The sequence below is a fragment of the Entelurus aequoreus genome, linkage group LG22 (assembly GCF_033978785.1).
Source record: "Entelurus aequoreus isolate RoL-2023_Sb linkage group LG22, RoL_Eaeq_v1.1, whole genome shotgun sequence".
Classification (NCBI taxonomy): Eukaryota; Metazoa; Chordata; class Actinopteri; order Syngnathiformes; family Syngnathidae; genus Entelurus; species Entelurus aequoreus.
This window is the reverse complement of record NC_084752.1, coordinates 16,048,635-16,065,347: the sequence shown is the minus strand read 5'-3', so window position 1 is coordinate 16,065,347 and position 16,713 is coordinate 16,048,635. Positions and strand designations below refer to the sequence as shown.

Here is a 16,713-nt window from a genome sequence, read left to right as displayed (position 1 = left end):
TGACTACTCACGTGACACTGGACAATACGGAAGTTGAGGGGTTTTTCTAGCAACAACAAAAAAACAAGCGGAGCTTCACTCCCGGTTCCGGTGAACATTGTGTCCTGGCGTGGCTTCGAGCTTTTAAACGCATTACCCGACCTTTGTACCCGGGGTTTAACAAGATGCTGAACGCCGCCGCCGCAGAGAGAAACAAGGAGCCTATCCTGGCGGTGCTCCGGGGCTGCGTGAACACCGACAGGCGGCTGTACGCGCTGGAGATATCCTCCGGTACCGGACAGCACGTGGTGCACTTCGCCCGGGCGCTACACAACATCACATGGCAGCCGTCAGAGTTCGACCATCGATCATTGGCCAGGTACTTGTTTTATTAGGCGTATTGTGGCTGTGGAGAACCCACTGACGTTGCTGCTGTGTTTACAGTATAGAAGCCTATCGCGCCCACAACCAGCTGGACAATGTGAAGCCCGCCATCCTTCTGGATGCTTCTGTGGCTCATCAGCACTGGGGAGGGATCCAACCGGAGAGCCTGGATCTGGTGCTCAACATCAACATGATCCACATCTCCCCCATGGCTTGTACGGAGGCAGGTATCTAATTATAGCGGAGAGGCCACTCCCACGCTGTGCACCCACGCGTCGCTTTTTTTTTTTAGGTACACCTGCACTACACGGTAACATCCAAGAGGTGCGTTCAAATCCCGCCTTTACAATCAGTCATGGGAGCTTCTTGTGATTGCATCTTGTGACAAGGCTTACTAAATCGGGGCTGACTTTTTCACCTCCTCAGATTTTTTTTAATCCATACACTTGCTTTACTATCAAATAATATAATATTTTATCATTGAGATGTGTAATTCATAAATAAAAACAGAATGCAATGATTTGCAAATCCTTTTCAACTTAAATTCAATTGAATAAACTGCAAAGACAAGATATTTAATGTTCAAACTGAGAAACTAATTTTTTTGTTGTTGCAAATAATCATTAACTTAGAATTAGGGATGTCCGATAATGGATGTTTGCCGATATCCGATATTCCGATATTGTACAACTCTTAATTACCAATACCGATATCAACCGATACCGATATCAGCCGATATATCAACAGTCGTGGAATTAACACATTATTATGCCTAATTTGGACAACCAGGTATGGTGAAGATAAGGTCCTTTTTTTAAAAAATAATAAAATAAAATAAGATAAATACATTTTTAAAAAAATCTTCAATAAAAAAAGAAAGTAAAACAATATAAAAACAGTTACATAGAAACTAGTAATTAATGAAAATGAGTAAAATTAACTGTTAAAGGTTAGTACTATTAGTGGACCAGCAGCACGCACAATCATGTGTGCTTACGGACTGTATCCCTTGCAGACTGTATTGATATAATGTAGGAACCAGTATATAAACAGAAAGAAACAACCCTTTTGTGTGAATGAGTGTAAATGGGGGAGGGAAGTTTTTTGGGTTGGTGTACTAATTGTAAGTGTATCTTGTGTTTTTTATGTTGATTTGATAAAAAAAATAAAAATAAAAACCGATACCGATAATAAAAAAAACTGATACCGATAATTTCCGATATTACATTTTAAAGCATTTATCGGCCGATAATATCGGCAGGTCGATATTATCGGACATCTCTACTTAGAATTTAATGGCAGCAACACTTTGCAAAAAAGTTGGCACAGGGGCATTTTTACCACTGTGTTACATGGCCTTTCCTTTTAACAAGACTCAGTAAAACGTTTGGGAACTGAGGAGACCAATTTTTGAAGCTTTTCAGGTGGAATTCTTTCCCATTCTTGCTTGATGTACAGCTTAAGTTGTTCAACAGTCCGGGGTCTACGTTGTGGTATTTTATGGTTCATAATGCGCCACACATTTTCAATGGGAGACAGGTCTGGACTACAGGCAGGCCAGTCTAGTACCCGCACTCTTTTACTATGAAACCACGCTGTTGTAACACGTGGCTTGGCATTGTCTTGCTGAAATAAGCAGGGGCGTCCATGATAATGTTGTTTGGATGGCAACATATGTTGCTCCAAAACCTGTATGTACCTTTCAGCATTAATGGTGCCTTCACAGATGTGTAAGTTATCCATGCCTTGGGCACTAATACACCCCCATACCATCACAAATGCTGGCTTTTGAACTTTGCGCCTAGAACAATACGGATGGTTCTTTTCCGCTTTGTTCCGGAGGACACGACGTCCACAGTTTCCAAAAACAATTTGAAATGTGGACTAGTCAGACCACAGAACATTTTTACACTTTGCATCAGTCCGTCTTAGATGAGCTAGCCAAGCCGGCAGCGTTTCTGGGTGTTGTTGATAAATGACTTTGGCTTTGCATAGTACCGTTTTAACTTGCACTTAAAGATGTAGCGACAAATTGTAGTGACTGACAGTGGTTTTCTGAAGTGTTCCTGAGCCCATGTGGTGATATCCTTTACACACTGATGTCGCTTTTTCATGCAGTGCCGCCTGAGGGATCGAAGGTCCGTTATATCATCGCTTACGTGCAGTGATTTCTCCAGATTCTCTAAACTTTTTGATGATAATACGGACCGTAGATGGTGAAATCCCTAAATTCCTTGCAATAGCTCGTTGAGAAATGTTGTTCTTAAACTGTTCGACAATTTGCTCACGCATTTGTTCACAAAGTGGTGACCCTCGCCCCATCCTTGTTTGTGAATGACTGAGCATTTCATGGAAGCTGCTTTTATCCTCAATCATGGCACCCACCCGTTCCCAATTAGCATGTTCACCTGTGGGATGTTCCAAATAAGTGTTTGATGAGCATTCCTCAACTTTCTCAGTCTTTTTTGCCACTTGTGCCAGCTTTTTTGAAACCTGTTGCAGGCATCAAATTCCAAATGAGCGAATATTTGCAAAAAATAACAAATTTTTCCAGTTCGAACATTAAGTATCTTGTCTTTGCAGTCTATTCAATTGAATATAAGTTGAAAAGGATTTGCAAATCATTGTATTCTGTTTTTATTTACCATTTACACAACGTGCCAACTTCACTGGTTTTGAGATTTGTAAATCAAACATTTTCATAGGGAGAGCATAAAAATGTGTTTACTACTTGTTAAATACATTTTTCAACATTAATAGAGCTCTCTACACATGAAATCACAACGTTTAGTCATCTTTACAGTCTTTTAATCCAATACAGTAATGCTTCCTGAGGCTGAGCCAATCAGTGGCCACAATACTGAACAGCACACTCTGATTGGTCTCATTTAGTGGCCAATACTACTGCAGTATTTATGTTTTTAGTCCATTTAGCCATTTTTATGCTTAAACATTCAATTGCAAATTTACAGCAAAAATGTTATAGAATGTGCTTAAAAAAATCTGCAATGTGGTGAAGCCACAATATTTGAAGCATGATGTGGCGAGGGATGACTGCATATTCATTTACATTACATTATAAACATTACTGCAACCATAAGGATGTTCAATTATTATTTCACTAGTAATTAGTGTTGTGAATAAAAATACAGATACCCAGCAACATATATAAATATAAATATATAGATAATTGTATATCCCGATCACAATGTATATCACAATGTATTATTTTTTCTTAAAATTATATAAGAAATACATGGATGAAATGATCATCAATTTCACTTATTTTATCACACTTATATTAAAACATAAATCTTATCATTTAAAAGGACCAAACAATTAAAAAAACAACGCTAGCAACAACTTGTTGGCGATATATTTTGCAGAAGAGATTACTGCTGTTTGGTTAATGTTAATGTTGATTCTGACCATTTTCAGGCCTTTGTTAGATTATGGAGACTTGATTTTTTATACTGAACAAAAATATAAACACAACACTTTAGTTTCTGCTCCCATTTTGTATGAGTTGAACTCAAACATCTAACACTTTTATTATACACACAAAGGATTTTCTCTGAAACGCCTTTGGAAACGGCTTATGGTGGAGAAATGAACGGGCACCAGCTCTGGTGGACATTCCTGCAGTCAGCGTGCCAACTGCACACGCCCTCAAAACTTTAAACATCTGTGGCATTGAGCTGTGTGATAAAACTGCACATTTCAGAGTGGCCTTTTAGTGTGGGCAGCCTAAGGAACACATATGTAATAATCGTGCCGTTTAATGTCACACCTGTGAGGTGGGACGGATTATCTTGGCAAAGAAGAAATGCTCACTATCACAGATTTAGACCGATTTGTGAACAATATTTGAGAGGAATAGGTCTGTCGTGAATATGGTAAAAGTTTTAGATCTTTGAATTTAACTTGTGAAAAAAAATGTGTTGCATTTATATTTTTGTTCAGTGTATGCACCTGACACTTTGAAGAAACTGGATATCACTGTGCCTTACGTTTTATTACTGGTTGTGGCAACCTTGTCCACCATTGCGCCTTGTATGCAACAGCAAACTGTCCATCTTTGTCATGTCGATGGATGTTTTTAAAAATATATATATGTATATACTGTAAATCACTTCTTGATCTGGTTCCCCCTTATTTATATTATTTTATGTGTAGAGACTCCAATCGCTACAGTTTGCCGTCACAGGACATCCTTGGCATGTTGTTTCCTAGAGCCAACACAAGTCTCGGTAAAAAAAAAAAATCAGATTTGCATGCTCCACGGTGATGGAATGAACTACAAAAGGATCTGAGGCTACCTGATCCGATCACTTTGGGGGAATGTCAGTCCATTTTAAAGGAGTGAGAAGCTGTTTCTATTGGGCACTGTACTTTATTTTTAACTTGTTTTTATTGAAACATTTAATTTTTTACCTGTTGTGTGTTTTTTAATGTTTATGTTGCAAGTAATTTGTGCTTTTACTTATAGTGTGTGACTGCTCCTGTTTGTTGTTGTTGTTCTTTGTATTTTTGAAACCTTTTTTGCTGCTCTTGTAAGAGATTTTAATCCCAATGAGTTTTTAGACTTAGACAAACTTTAATGATCCACAAGGGAAATTGTTCCACACAGTAGCTCAGTTACACAGGATGGAAAGGATAATGCAGGTATAAGGTAGACTAAAAATGTACTGTAGTAGCAATATAAAATATAACATTTATGTAATATGTACATAGTATCTATACAGTATATGATATATACTGATATATTATTATATTTTTGTATAATATATACAATATATAACAAATCTCAATTACTATGTACAATATTACAGTACATGTAACAGCTGCAGCAAAAAAAAGTGCAGCATAAAATAGAGAGTACTCTTTTATAAATTGTATTTATTTATTTTATTTTATCAATTTTATCTATCAACATACTCACTTTTCTTTCAATAAATAAAGGAAAATGAAATTAAATGTTTTTAATCCAAACAAAGAAGTTTCTACTTTTTTTTTTTTATACCAATTTCTTTTCTTTTTTTTTGTTGGTTTAGCTTCTATTGTGCTGCCCGTCTCGGCTACATAGTTGACATCCATCCTCCCGCCAGCTCTCGCTGTAAAATTATTCAAGTGATTTAAAAAAAAAACCACCTGTAAAGTAGCATTGTTACTGCAGCCCAGATGGCAAAATTAAGATATAAAAAATAGAGAGGTATATCGTACAATAGACATGTTTACGTCGTGATTTAATACTGTATGTATCGTAATAGTAGCACTACTACTATTACACTGAGTCTAGTCAAATTGCCGTCACATTCAAACATATTTTTGTATTATTGTTTCTTCCTGATGATGTACAACAAAATTATTCCCCTTCTAGGGTTTGTTCAAAGGGGCTGGAGTGGTGCTGAAGCCCCAAGCCATGCTCCTGACCTATGGGGTGAGTTTAAAACAACTAACTGTTCACTCTTTGGAACATGAACTTATATTAATAAGCGATACTATTTCCAGCCCTACGCTGTTAATGGCGACATCACACCACAAAGCAATGTTGAGTTCGACATAGGCCTACGGCAAAGGTAAAGTGATATTTTAGTGTGCTTTATTGTGTAAATATGTATAAATAAATCATATTTTCATATACAGGAACCCAGAGTGGGGGCTTAGGGACGTCTCCCTCCTCAAATCTCTCGCAGAAATGAATGGTTTATTCCTGGAGAAAATTGTAAGTCATCAGTTTTCTGAGCAAGAAACTTTTGTTGTCCTTGAAAATGCTAATGAATTAGTTGTGTTTTTTTAGGTGGACATGCCGGCCAACAACAAATGTCTCCTTTTCAGGAAGGAGAGTTTGGTATGAAGTGTCGTTCCTTTATGGGACTGCTCAGAAGGAGGGTGAAAAGCGCCTTGAATGCACTCAAACTTGCATGTTGCCAAATTCACTCATTAGGATGAATACATACACAGCCAGAATGAATGTATCCTAAGTCTGTAAAACTACATCACTGCACACCAGTAAAATAACTCCTTTCAGCAGGATTTATTGTCTTTGCCTCTTTGCTGCTAGTCCAATGATATTTACAATGATATATGTACAGTTAACCTTAAAGAGATACATATGAGCTGCACTTTACATATTTAGGCATACATATAAAAACACCATTAAGAAAGAACACAACAATAATGTAAAAAAATATATAGTTTACAGTGGTACTTCAATGCCGCAGAATAATAAGCAAGCTAACATATTTTTTTTTAACCTGCTGTTTAATGACTGAGAGGGCATTTAAAAGGGAGTAAAGTCTTGTCGGAAATTTTTGTCTAACACAAAAAGCGAGGTAGAATTTTGGAAAGCGGAATGGTACAAAAAGCTTGGTACATTTTGGGCGAAAATTCTCATCGAAAACCCAAATTATAAGATAAGTGCTGTCAAAAACCCAAATTATATGAAAAACAGGATACAAGAATGGTAAAATCAATCAAAAACCCAAATTGTTAAAAAGGAACATTTTCGCCCAGCACAAAACGTCAGGCAACATTTTGTGGAAAATATTCCTCGAAAACTTGAATCATACAAAAAGCTAAGTAAAATGTTAAAAAAAAAAATCTTCAAACCCGAATCCTAAGAAAAAAGGGGGAAAAGTTTGGCATACATTTTTGGTCAAAACCAAGTCATATGAAAAAATGGGGAAAATGCTCGTTAAAAACCTTCATCATACAAGAAGCCGAGTGAAATTTTGGCAGAAATTTTCATTGAGAACAGAATGGGACAAAAAAAGTGGTAAAATAATGGCTACATTTTTAGTCTGAGATGAAATGCGAAGCAAAAGTTTGTAGAAATGTTTCCTTAACAACTGGAATCATACAAAAAGCAGGGTCATGTGTTGGAGAAAAATGTTGTTAAAAACCTAAATAGAAAAAGGGGATAAAGGTTTGGCAAAACTATTTGGTGAACACAAAGAGCAAGGCAAAATGTTGTGGAACATTTTCCTTTAAAACTTAAATCATACAAAAAGCAAAGTAAAAATGTTGCTTTCTTTTTCTTCAAACCCGAATCCTAAAAAAAAAAGGGGTAAAAGTTTGGCATACATTCTTTGTCAAAACCAAGTAATATGAAAAAAGGGGTAAAATAACACCTACATTTTTAGTCTGAGGCGAAATGCAAAGCAAAAGTTTGTAAAAATGTTTCCTTAAGAACCGGAATCATACAAAAAGCAAGGTAACGTGTTAGAGAAAAATGCTGTAAAAAACCTAAATAGAAAAAGGGGGTAAAGGTTTGGCGAACACAAAAAGCCGGGCAACATTTTGTGGAACATTTTCCTTAAACTTGAATCATGCAAAAAGCAAAGTAAAATGTTGCATTTTTTTTCTTCAAACCCGAATCCTAAGAAAAAAGGGGTAAAAGTTTGGCATACATTTTTGGTCAAAACCAAGTCATATGAAAAAAGGGGGGAAATTATATTGAAAATGCTCCTTAAAAACTGTAAAAAGCCTAGTGAAATTTTGGCAGAAATGTTCATCGAAAACAGAATCGGACAAAAAAAAGGGGTAAAGTAACATCTACAATTTTAGTCGGAGATGAAATGCGAAGCAAAAGTTTGTAGAAATGTTTCCTTAAGAACCGGAATCATACATAAAGCAGAGTCATGTGTTGGAGAAAAATGTTGTAAAAAACCTGAATCAAAAAAGGGGATAAAGGTTTGGCGAAACTACAGGTATGTGTCGAATACAAAAAGCAGGGCAAAATGTTGCGAATTGTTTTTGGCGATAACCCAATTATACGAAAGCAGGGTACAATATAGCCATCTTAAACCTGAATAATTATAAAAGTGGTGTGAAATTGTTCGCCAAGACCTAAATCCTACAAAAAGTGGTACGTATGAAAGCCAAGTAGACGTCATTTAAGTGACTGTTCAACTCCACTGTAAATGCGAAGATATTTTCTAACTCAGGGGTGTCAAACTCATTTTAGCTCAGGGGCCGCATGGAGGAACACCTGTGCACACGCGGGCCGGACTATTAAAATCATGACATTAAAACTAAAATATAAAGACAACTTCAGTGCACTGTGAGTGAACGGGGACATACAGTTGATAGACAATTGCGATAGCCAATCAGATCACGAGTTGTTGTCAGTAAGGCCTTCTAGATGGCTGATGGATGTTGAAGATCCTGTGATTGGATACTCATCTGGACCGTTAGCAGATGAATTTGAGAACACATAGAGTTGATAGACAGTTGCGATGGCCAATCAGATCACAAGTTGTTGACAGTAGCTGTTCTGTTACAACTAAAAGTTGTAAACTCTTGTTGTTAAAGTGTGTCATGCTTGTCATTTAATTAACATTGTTACGTGTGTATTTGTTGCCATCATGTGGTCAGGGCAGTTAATATATCTTTGAGAAGTGTGTACTTTGAATCAAACGTTATTGACCGGAAGTTCCATAAGCCAAGCAGAGAAATGTACGGTATATGTTTTAATTGCTGATGCGTTTTAATTGATTTTTAAATGCGCCAGAAAATAACCCGTTTTGTATACTGTGGATGTGATTCAGTGCCCAGTAGGGCGTAAATGTGTTCCTGTATAGTATTTCTCCAGCAATGGTCATGTGGGGACATCAATTATGGTATTTTGAGAGGTAATCATTGAAGTCGGACATCACTGAAGGCCTAGGTGGGAAACGCACGGCCCGCCACGGGAATTAAGTAACGTTTATGACAACCTTTTTCCAAAACACAATATAGAATGTGAGATACAACAGGATAATGCATACATTTATCATTTGTTTTCAAAACGCTTTACAAAAAAGTGGGACCCCAAGAATGTACTGTGGGACCCTGTTTTTATGACTTGATGGGACCCCATTTTGGAAGTTTCTAGCGCCAAGCCAACACTGATGGGAGCATTGGTGCACGCAAAACAGCAGCAGACGGCTGTGGCCTGCGGGCCGGTTCTAATACTAATCAAATATCATCCCCGTAGATCAGTGGTTCTTAACCTTGTTGGAGGTACCGAACCCCACCAGTTTCATATGCATGTTCACCGAACCCGAACCGTAATCATAAAATGATGTTATCATATTAAAGAAATACTAATAAAGATGTATTTTACAAACAGAAAGTTACAGGAATGTACGCATGATCCCATGTTTACATCTCATTGTGCAACATGTGAATGTTTTAGTGGGAACTAAATGCGATATCTAAAAGGGATACACATTATTTCCAAAGTAGGACCCCGACCCAGACATATAATACTAGTACACAGCTCATGAAAAACAATATAATAATAATAAAACATTGAACTTATTTAGTCAGGTTTGGGACAGGTGTGCTGCAGGTGTGACCACAGTGCATGTGCACGTCTGACATGCACTCTACTAAATGCTCAAGGAGTTTTTGCGTTTGTTCACACATATGGAAAATTAGAGGGAACATTGTTTGGGGGTATCCATAATACGGCGACATGGAGAAGTTTTTGTTTACACGATGAGTCGGGTGTGTCTTGACCTCCGCGGCGGAGGCTCTGCCGAACCCCTGAGGCCGACCGACTCACCGAGCCCCTAGGGTTCGATCGAACCCAGGTTAAGAACCACTGCCATAGATCATTCATTGACTCGACTTTGACACCCCTGTTCTAACTGCTACCGTACAATCAAAAGATCTCTTCGAAACATTGAAGAAGTATTTGTAAGAGCAGATTTGGATTGTGGTACCCAGTAGAACAGCAATCGTCTATCATCTGACATGAAAAGTGTCAGTTCATTGCTAAATGTTCCTCGTGACCATCTGTTGGTGCACCCATCTGTGCAAGAACACGTCCTGAGACTTTTACAACGTCTGGCAGCTCTTCTTCACCAGAACTTCCCGGAGCTTCTTGAGTCTGCGCTCCGTGACGGCTTTGACGTAGCTGTCGGACTGGATGATGGCCACGCCGTCCTGCACCACCCCCATCACCAGCAGCGGGTTCTCCTCCAGGGTGATGTTGGGGCAGGGACACGTCCAGTCTATCTTGTCGATGGTCACCTCCAGGTGCTCGGTGTTGAAGAAGGACAGGCCCATCTTCTCGTCTCGGAGAACCTCCTCCAGGCTGAACCGCGCCAATCCGGAGTCCAGGTCCTCCACCAGTTCGGTCAACCGCCCCACGATGGCGAAGTCGCTGCGGCATAAGCTGGGCACCATCTTCCCTTTGACCCGACACGCCTTGCAAGGTTTCCTTCTGGGCGTCGGGCAGTTGGCGTCGCACTCCTTCTGCGTGCGGAAGCTGTTGGCGTTGCCATGGCAGCCGCCGTAGGCGAACGCCTGGCATCGTTTCATCATGGAGTTCCAAGCCCAACGCACTTCCCAGGTTTTGCAGGGCCCCTGGACCGCCGGCAGGGAGCAGACCCCCGCTCCCTCGCGCTGACACGACGCCTTGCACTCCTCGAACGTCTCGAAGCGGTTGCGGCTGTCGTCGCAGCCGCCATTGCTGAAGGCCGCGCAGGAGCCCAGCTTGCCGTCGTAGAACCAATCCACGTGGCGCTCGCCGCTGCACACTCTGGTGTCCGCTTCCGCCAGGCAGTCCGCCGGCGAGAAGGGCCTCCCCATGGGCATGTCGGGGTCCTCGGAGAAGTCGTCGCCCGCCCGGCGTATGACCGACAAAGGGTAGTCGGCGCGGAGCACCCCCGCTGAGTTGCGTGCGACGCAGGTGTAGATGCCCGTGTCCCACACCTGGGCGCTGTAGATGACCAGCTGCCCGATGTTGGTGATGACCACGTTCCCGTACATCTGATCCGGCCTCATGACCAGGCGCTCACGGCGGTCGCTTTGCTTCTCCCAGGTGACATCGGGTCTGGGGACGCCGATGACGTCGCAGTGGAAGCTGACCGTGCCGCCGACGTAGACGGACTGGTGGCGAGGGTTGGAGTACAGCGTGGGGGACATGGGCTCCTCCCGGGAGGACGTGGGCGTGGGGTAGGCGGTGGTGTCCTGCGGCGCCGACGGGCTGGTGTGAGGCCCGGCCAGGTAGAACCTGCAGGCGACCACCGTCAGCGTCACGCCGCGGACGCAGGCCTCGGCGTCCATGTAGCAGCGGTTGAAGTAGGTCAGGCCGTCCGAGGCGCAGGTGAAGTTGGGCTCCTTCTCGCACCTGTCCTGGCACTTGCAGACGGGTTGGTCGTCCCAGATGTCACAGGTGGCTCCCTGCTGGCTGCAGATAAAACCATCGCACGTGGCCGCCGCCGTTGCCCCTTCGCCAAGGCCGCTGGGCTGAGCAGGCGTGCCATCAGAGAAACGTGCGGCCACGCAGCTGCTGAGTCCGCACACGTTGGTGCAGCACTTCTCAAAGTCCGCACAATCCTGACAATTAAATAAACATACACATATATAGTCGAGGTTACTGTGGTTTATCCGTTATACAGTGCTCAATACCGGGTTAGAGCGGAATATACGTTAGCCTCTGTGTTTTTTCCTGACCTATTTCATCCCTACAAGCCTGTTTCGTAGGTTTCCCTGCTCGTCAGGGGATTTTATTGAATAGGAGTAGGAAGAAGCTGAGCTTATTCAAGGAACTACCGGGGTAGAGCGGTATTTTTTCCTAACCTAACGCATATTCCGCTCTACCACGGTAGTTCCTTGAATATGTTCAGCTTCTTCCTACTCCTATTCAAGAAAATCCCCTGACGAGCAGGGAAACCTGCGAAACAGGCTTGTAGGGATGAAATAGGTCAGGAAAAAATACAGAGGCTAACGCATATTCCGCCCTACCCCTGTAGTTCCTTGAATAAACTCAGCTTCTTCCTACTCCTTTTCAAGAAAATCCCCTGACGAGCAGGGAAACCTGCGAAACAGTCTTGTAGGGATGAAATAGACACTGTATTTTTTTCCTGACTTAACGCATATTCCGCTCCACACCGTTAGTTCCTTGAATAAACTCAGCTTCTTCCTACTCCTATCCAAGAAAATCCCCTGACGAGCAGGTAAACCTGCGAAACAGGCTTTTAGGGATGTAATAGCTTCTATGTTTTTTCCTGACCTAACGCATAATCTGCTCTACCCCGGTAGTTCCTTGAATAAGCTCAGCTTCTTCCTACTCCTATTCAAGAAAATCCCCTAACGAGCAGGGAAACCTGCGAAACAGGCTTGTAGGGATGAAATAGCCTCTGTATTTTTTTCCTGACCTAACGCATATTCCGCTCTACCCCGGTAGTTCCTTGAATAAGTTCAGCTTCTTCCTATTCCTATTCAATAAAATCTCCTGACGAGCAGGGAAACCTGTGAAACAGTCTTGTAGGGATGAAATAGCCTGTGTATTTTTTCCTGACCTAACGCATATTCCGCTCTACCCCGGTAGTTCCTTGAATAAGTTCAGCTTCTTCCTATTCCTATTCAATAAAATCTCCTGACGAGCAGGGAAACCTGTGAAACAGTCTTGTAGGGATGAAATAGCCTGTGTATTTTTTCCTGACCTAACGCATATTCCGCTCTACCCCGGTAGTTCCTTGAATAAGTTCAGCTTCTTCCTACTCCTATTCAATAAAATCTCCTGACGAGCAGAGAAACCTGCGAAACAGTCTTGTAGGGATGAAATAGCCTCTGTGTTTTTTTCTGACCTAACGCATATTCCGCTCTACCCCGGTAGTTCCTTGAATAATCTCAGCTTCTTCCTACTCCTATTCAAGAAAATCCCCTGACATGCAGGGAAACCTGTGAAACAGGCTTGTAGGGATGAAACTACCTCTGTATTTTTTTCTGACCTAACGCATAATCCGCTCTACCCCGGTAGTTCCTTGAATAAGCTCAGCTTCTTCTTTCTTCCCCTATTCAGGAAAATCCCCTGACGAGCAGGGAAACCTGCGAAAAAGTCTTGTAGGGATGAAATAGCCTCTGTATTTTTTTTCTGACCTAACGCATATTCCGCTCTACCCCGGTAGTTCCTTGAATAAGCTCAGCTTCTTCCTACTCCTATTCAAAAAAATCCCCTGACGGGCAGGGAAACCTGCGAAATAGGCTTGTAGGGATGAAATAGCCTCTGTGTTTTTTCCTGACTTAATGCATATTCCGCCCTACCCCGGTAGTTCCTTGAATAAGCTCTGCTTCTTCCTACTCCTATTCAGGAAAATCCCCTCACGAGCAGGGAAACCTGCAAAACAGGCTTGTAGGGATGAAATGGCCTCTGTATTTTTTCCTGACCTAACGCATAATCCGCTTTACCCCGGTAGTTCCTTGAATAAGCTCTGCTTCTTCCTACTCCTATTCAAGAAAATCCCCTGACATGCAGGGAAACCTGTGAAACAGGCTTGTAGGGATGAAACTGCCTTTGTATTTTTTTCTGACCTAACGCATAATCCGCTCTACCCCGGTAGTTCCTTGAATAAGCTCAGCGTCTTCTTTCTTCTCCTATTCAGGAAAATCCCTTGACGAGCAGGGAAACCTGCGAAAAAGTCTTGTAGGGATGAAACTGCCTTTGTATTTTTTTCTGACCTAACGCATAATCCGCTCTACCCCGGTAGTTCCTTGAATAAGCTCGGCTTCTTCCTACTCCTATTCAAGAAAATCCCCTGACGAGCAGGGAAACCTGCGAAACAGGCTTGTAGGGATGAAATAGCCTCTGTATTTTTTTCCTGACCTAACGCATATTCCGCTCTACCCCGGTAGTTCCTTGAATAAGTTCAGCTTCTTCCTACTCCTATTCAATAAAATCCCCTGACGAGCAGGGAAACCTGTGAAACAGTCTTGTAGGGATGAAATAGCCTCTGTATTTTTTCCTGACCTAACGCATATTCCGCTGTACCCCGGTAGTTCCTTGAATAAGTTCAGCTTCTTCCTACTCCTATTCAATAAAATCTCCTGACGAGCAGAGAAACCTGCGAAACAGTCTTGTAGGGATGAAATAGCCTCTGTATTTTTTTCTGACCTAACGCATATTCCGCTGTACCCCGGTAGTTCCTTGAATAATCTCAGCTTCTTCCTACTCCTATTCAGGAAAATCCCCTCACGAGCAGGGAAACCTGCAAAACAGGCTTGTAGGGATGAAATGGCCTCTGTATTTTTCCTGACCTTACGCATAATCCGCTCTACCCCGGTAGTTCCTTGAATAAGCTCTGCTTCTTCCTACTCCTATTCAAGAAAATCCCCTGACATGCAGGGAAACCTGTGAAACAGGCTTGTAGGGATGAAACTGCCTTTGTATTTTTTTCTGACCTAACGCATAATCCGCTCTACCCCGGTAGTTCCTTGAATAAGCTCAGCTTCTTCTTTCTTCTCCTATTCAGGAAAATCTCCTGACGAGCAGGGAAACCTGCGAAAAAGTCTTGTAGGGATGAAGTAGCCTCTGTATTTTTTTCCTGACCTAACGCATATCCCGCTCTACCCCGGTAGTTCCTTGAATAAGCTCAGCTTCTTCCTACTCCTATTCAAGAAAATCCCCTGACGGGCAGGGAAACCTCCGAAATAGGCTTGTAGGGATGAAATAGCCTCTGTGTTTTTTCCTGACTTAATGCATATTCCGCCCTACCCCGGTAGTTCCTTGAATAAGCTCCGCTTCTTCCTACTCCTATTGAAGAAAATCCCCTGACGAGCAGGGAAACCTGCGAAAAAGTCTTGTAGGGATGAAATAGCCTCTGTATTTTTTTCCTGACCTAACGCATATTCCGCTCTACCCCGGTAGCTCCTTGAATAAGTTCAGCTTCTTCCTACTCCTATTCAGTAAAATCTCCTGACGAGCAGAGAAACCTGCGAAACAGTCTTGTAGGGATGAAATAGCCTCTGTATTTTTTCCTGACCTAACGCATATTCCGCTCTACCCCGGTAGTTCCTTGAATAATCTCAGCTTCTTCCTACTCCTATTCAGGAAAATCCCCTCACGAGCAGGGAAACCTGCAAAACAGGCTTGTAGGGATGAAATGGCCTCTGTATTTTTCCTGACCTAACGCATCATCAAGCTCTGTTTCTTCCTACTCCTATTCAAGAAAATCCTCTGACATCCAGGGAAACCTGTGAAACAGGCTTGTAGGGATGTAATAGCCTCTATATTTTTTCCTGACCTAACGCATAATCTGCTCTACCCCGGTAGTTCCTTGAATAAGCTCGGCTCCTTCCTACTCCTATTCAAGAAAATCCCCTGACGAGCAGGGAAACCTGCGAAACAGGCTTGTAGGGATGAAATAGCCTCTGTATTTTTTCCTGATTTAACGCATAATCCGCCCTACCCCGGTAGTTCTTTGAATAAGGTCAGCTTCTTCCTACTCCTATTCAAGAAAATCCCCTGACGGGCAGGGAAACCTGCGAAACAGACTTGTAGGGATGAAATAGCTTCTGTGTTTTTTCCTGACCTAACATATACATACATACATTTTTAATTTTTTTATTTTACGACTCACCTCATCAAGGCTACATTCTCTCTCGCAGGTGCTTTGCGCGTCCACCCACAGGTTGTTGTTGAGCTTGTTGGGGCAAAGTCCTTCGTGCGCTACGTGGGCTCCTGACACGCTGGCGCACAAAGAAAGTTGCAGTAACTCGCAGAGCAAAATAAGGCGCAAATATCCACGCAGCCACGGTCTTGTGGGGTTGGACGCACGCCGCCAAACTGCGTCCTCCTCCGCGCAGGGAGAATGAAAATGACGCACAGAGATATTAAACATCTTTGCGCCGCCGGAGTGAATCCATAACGCACAGATGTGCGCAAATAGGAAAATATTGCGGTTTCACGGGTTGTCCACTTTGTGCGCCGACACGCAGGAAGTTGTCTTCGGGCTTCGGGGACCCAAACGCGTCATGTGACTTCTAAATGGGGTAAAAAAGTGTTTGAAGAAATATAATTATGGTGGAAATATCACAATAAAAAAAGGACAAAAAGTCATTGCCAGCGAATATTTCCCAGCCAACCAAAGCGCAGAATGACAAAGAAAAGACGCAACATCAGCCTTTCAGACTACGCGCGGGGGATACTGCACTCTTGGATACCGATGTGATACCGGAAAGATACAGGGCCCGGATTTTTGACGCCGATACATTTAAACATGTATATTTATGTATATACATGTTGTTATTTTTGCTTTTAATTAGTTGATGGTACATCTAATAGTATTTGTTAATACTAGACAATTATTATTGTATTATTTACAATTGTTTGATCAACTGTAGTCATAGGTGGATTAATGACCGGGCCTACCGGGCCCAGGCCCAGGGGGCCAGAGGCCCCAAGGGGCCAGGCCAACTTGGCCCCGCGGCCGCGACCCAAGCAAAACTACTTTTGCAAAAATAATAATCTTAAGCCCCAAGGGGCCAGGCCAACTTGGCCCCGCGGCCATGATCCATAGAGGGTAAGAGGCCCCAAGGGGCCAGGTCAACTTGGCCCCGCGGCCGCGACCCACA

At 42.3% G+C, this 16,713-nt stretch overlaps 2 protein-coding genes across 3 annotated transcripts; one reads left to right on the top strand and one right to left on the bottom strand.

Moving 5' to 3' along the window:
- On the top strand, window positions 1-11,809 carry mettl26 (methyltransferase like 26). 2 transcript variants are annotated; one of them, XM_062033513.1, is made up of 7 exons: window positions 1-358; window positions 424-590; window positions 656-687; window positions 5,744-5,803; window positions 5,875-5,942; window positions 6,010-6,088; window positions 6,164-11,809. In XM_062033513.1, the coding sequence occupies exons 1-7, from the start codon at window positions 165-167 to the stop codon at window positions 6,218-6,220; spliced, it is 657 nt and encodes a 218-aa protein (XP_061889497.1). In that variant the 5' UTR covers window positions 1-164; the 3' UTR covers window positions 6,221-11,809. The 2 variants fall into 2 exon arrangements, with proteins under 2 accessions (XP_061889497.1, XP_061889498.1); XM_062033514.1 differs by lacking the exon at window positions 656-687 and having other exon boundaries at window positions 2-358; window positions 424-586.
- wfikkn1 (WAP, follistatin/kazal, immunoglobulin, kunitz and netrin domain containing 1) lies at window positions 10,192-15,980 on the bottom strand. The gene is made up of 2 exons (XM_062033515.1): window positions 15,720-15,980; window positions 10,192-11,697 (listed from the first exon to the last, which is right to left on the bottom strand). Exons 1-2 carry the CDS (start codon window positions 15,978-15,980, stop codon window positions 10,192-10,194), a joined length of 1,767 nt encoding a protein of 588 aa, XP_061889499.1.
- Between the last annotated feature and the right edge of the window lie 733 nt (window positions 15,981-16,713).

Coding starts and splice junctions, on each gene's coding strand:
- mettl26 (XM_062033513.1), top strand. CDS start 165: ATGCTGAACGCCGCCGCCGCAGAGAGAAACAAGGAGCCTATCCTGGCG. Junction 359..423: donor GACCATCGATCATTGGCCAG/GTACTTGTTTTA, acceptor CTGTGTTTACAG/TATAGAAGCCTATCGCGCCC. Junction 591..655: donor CATGGCTTGTACGGAGGCAG/GTATCTAATTAT, acceptor TTTTTTTTTTAG/GTACACCTGCACTACACGGT.
- wfikkn1 (XM_062033515.1), bottom strand. CDS start 15,980: ATGTTTAATATCTCTGTGCGTCATTTTCATTCTCCCTGCGCGGAGGAG. Junction 11,698..15,719: donor GAGAATGTAGCCTTGATGAG/GTGAGTCGTAAA, acceptor TTTAATTGTCAG/GATTGTGCGGACTTTGAGAA.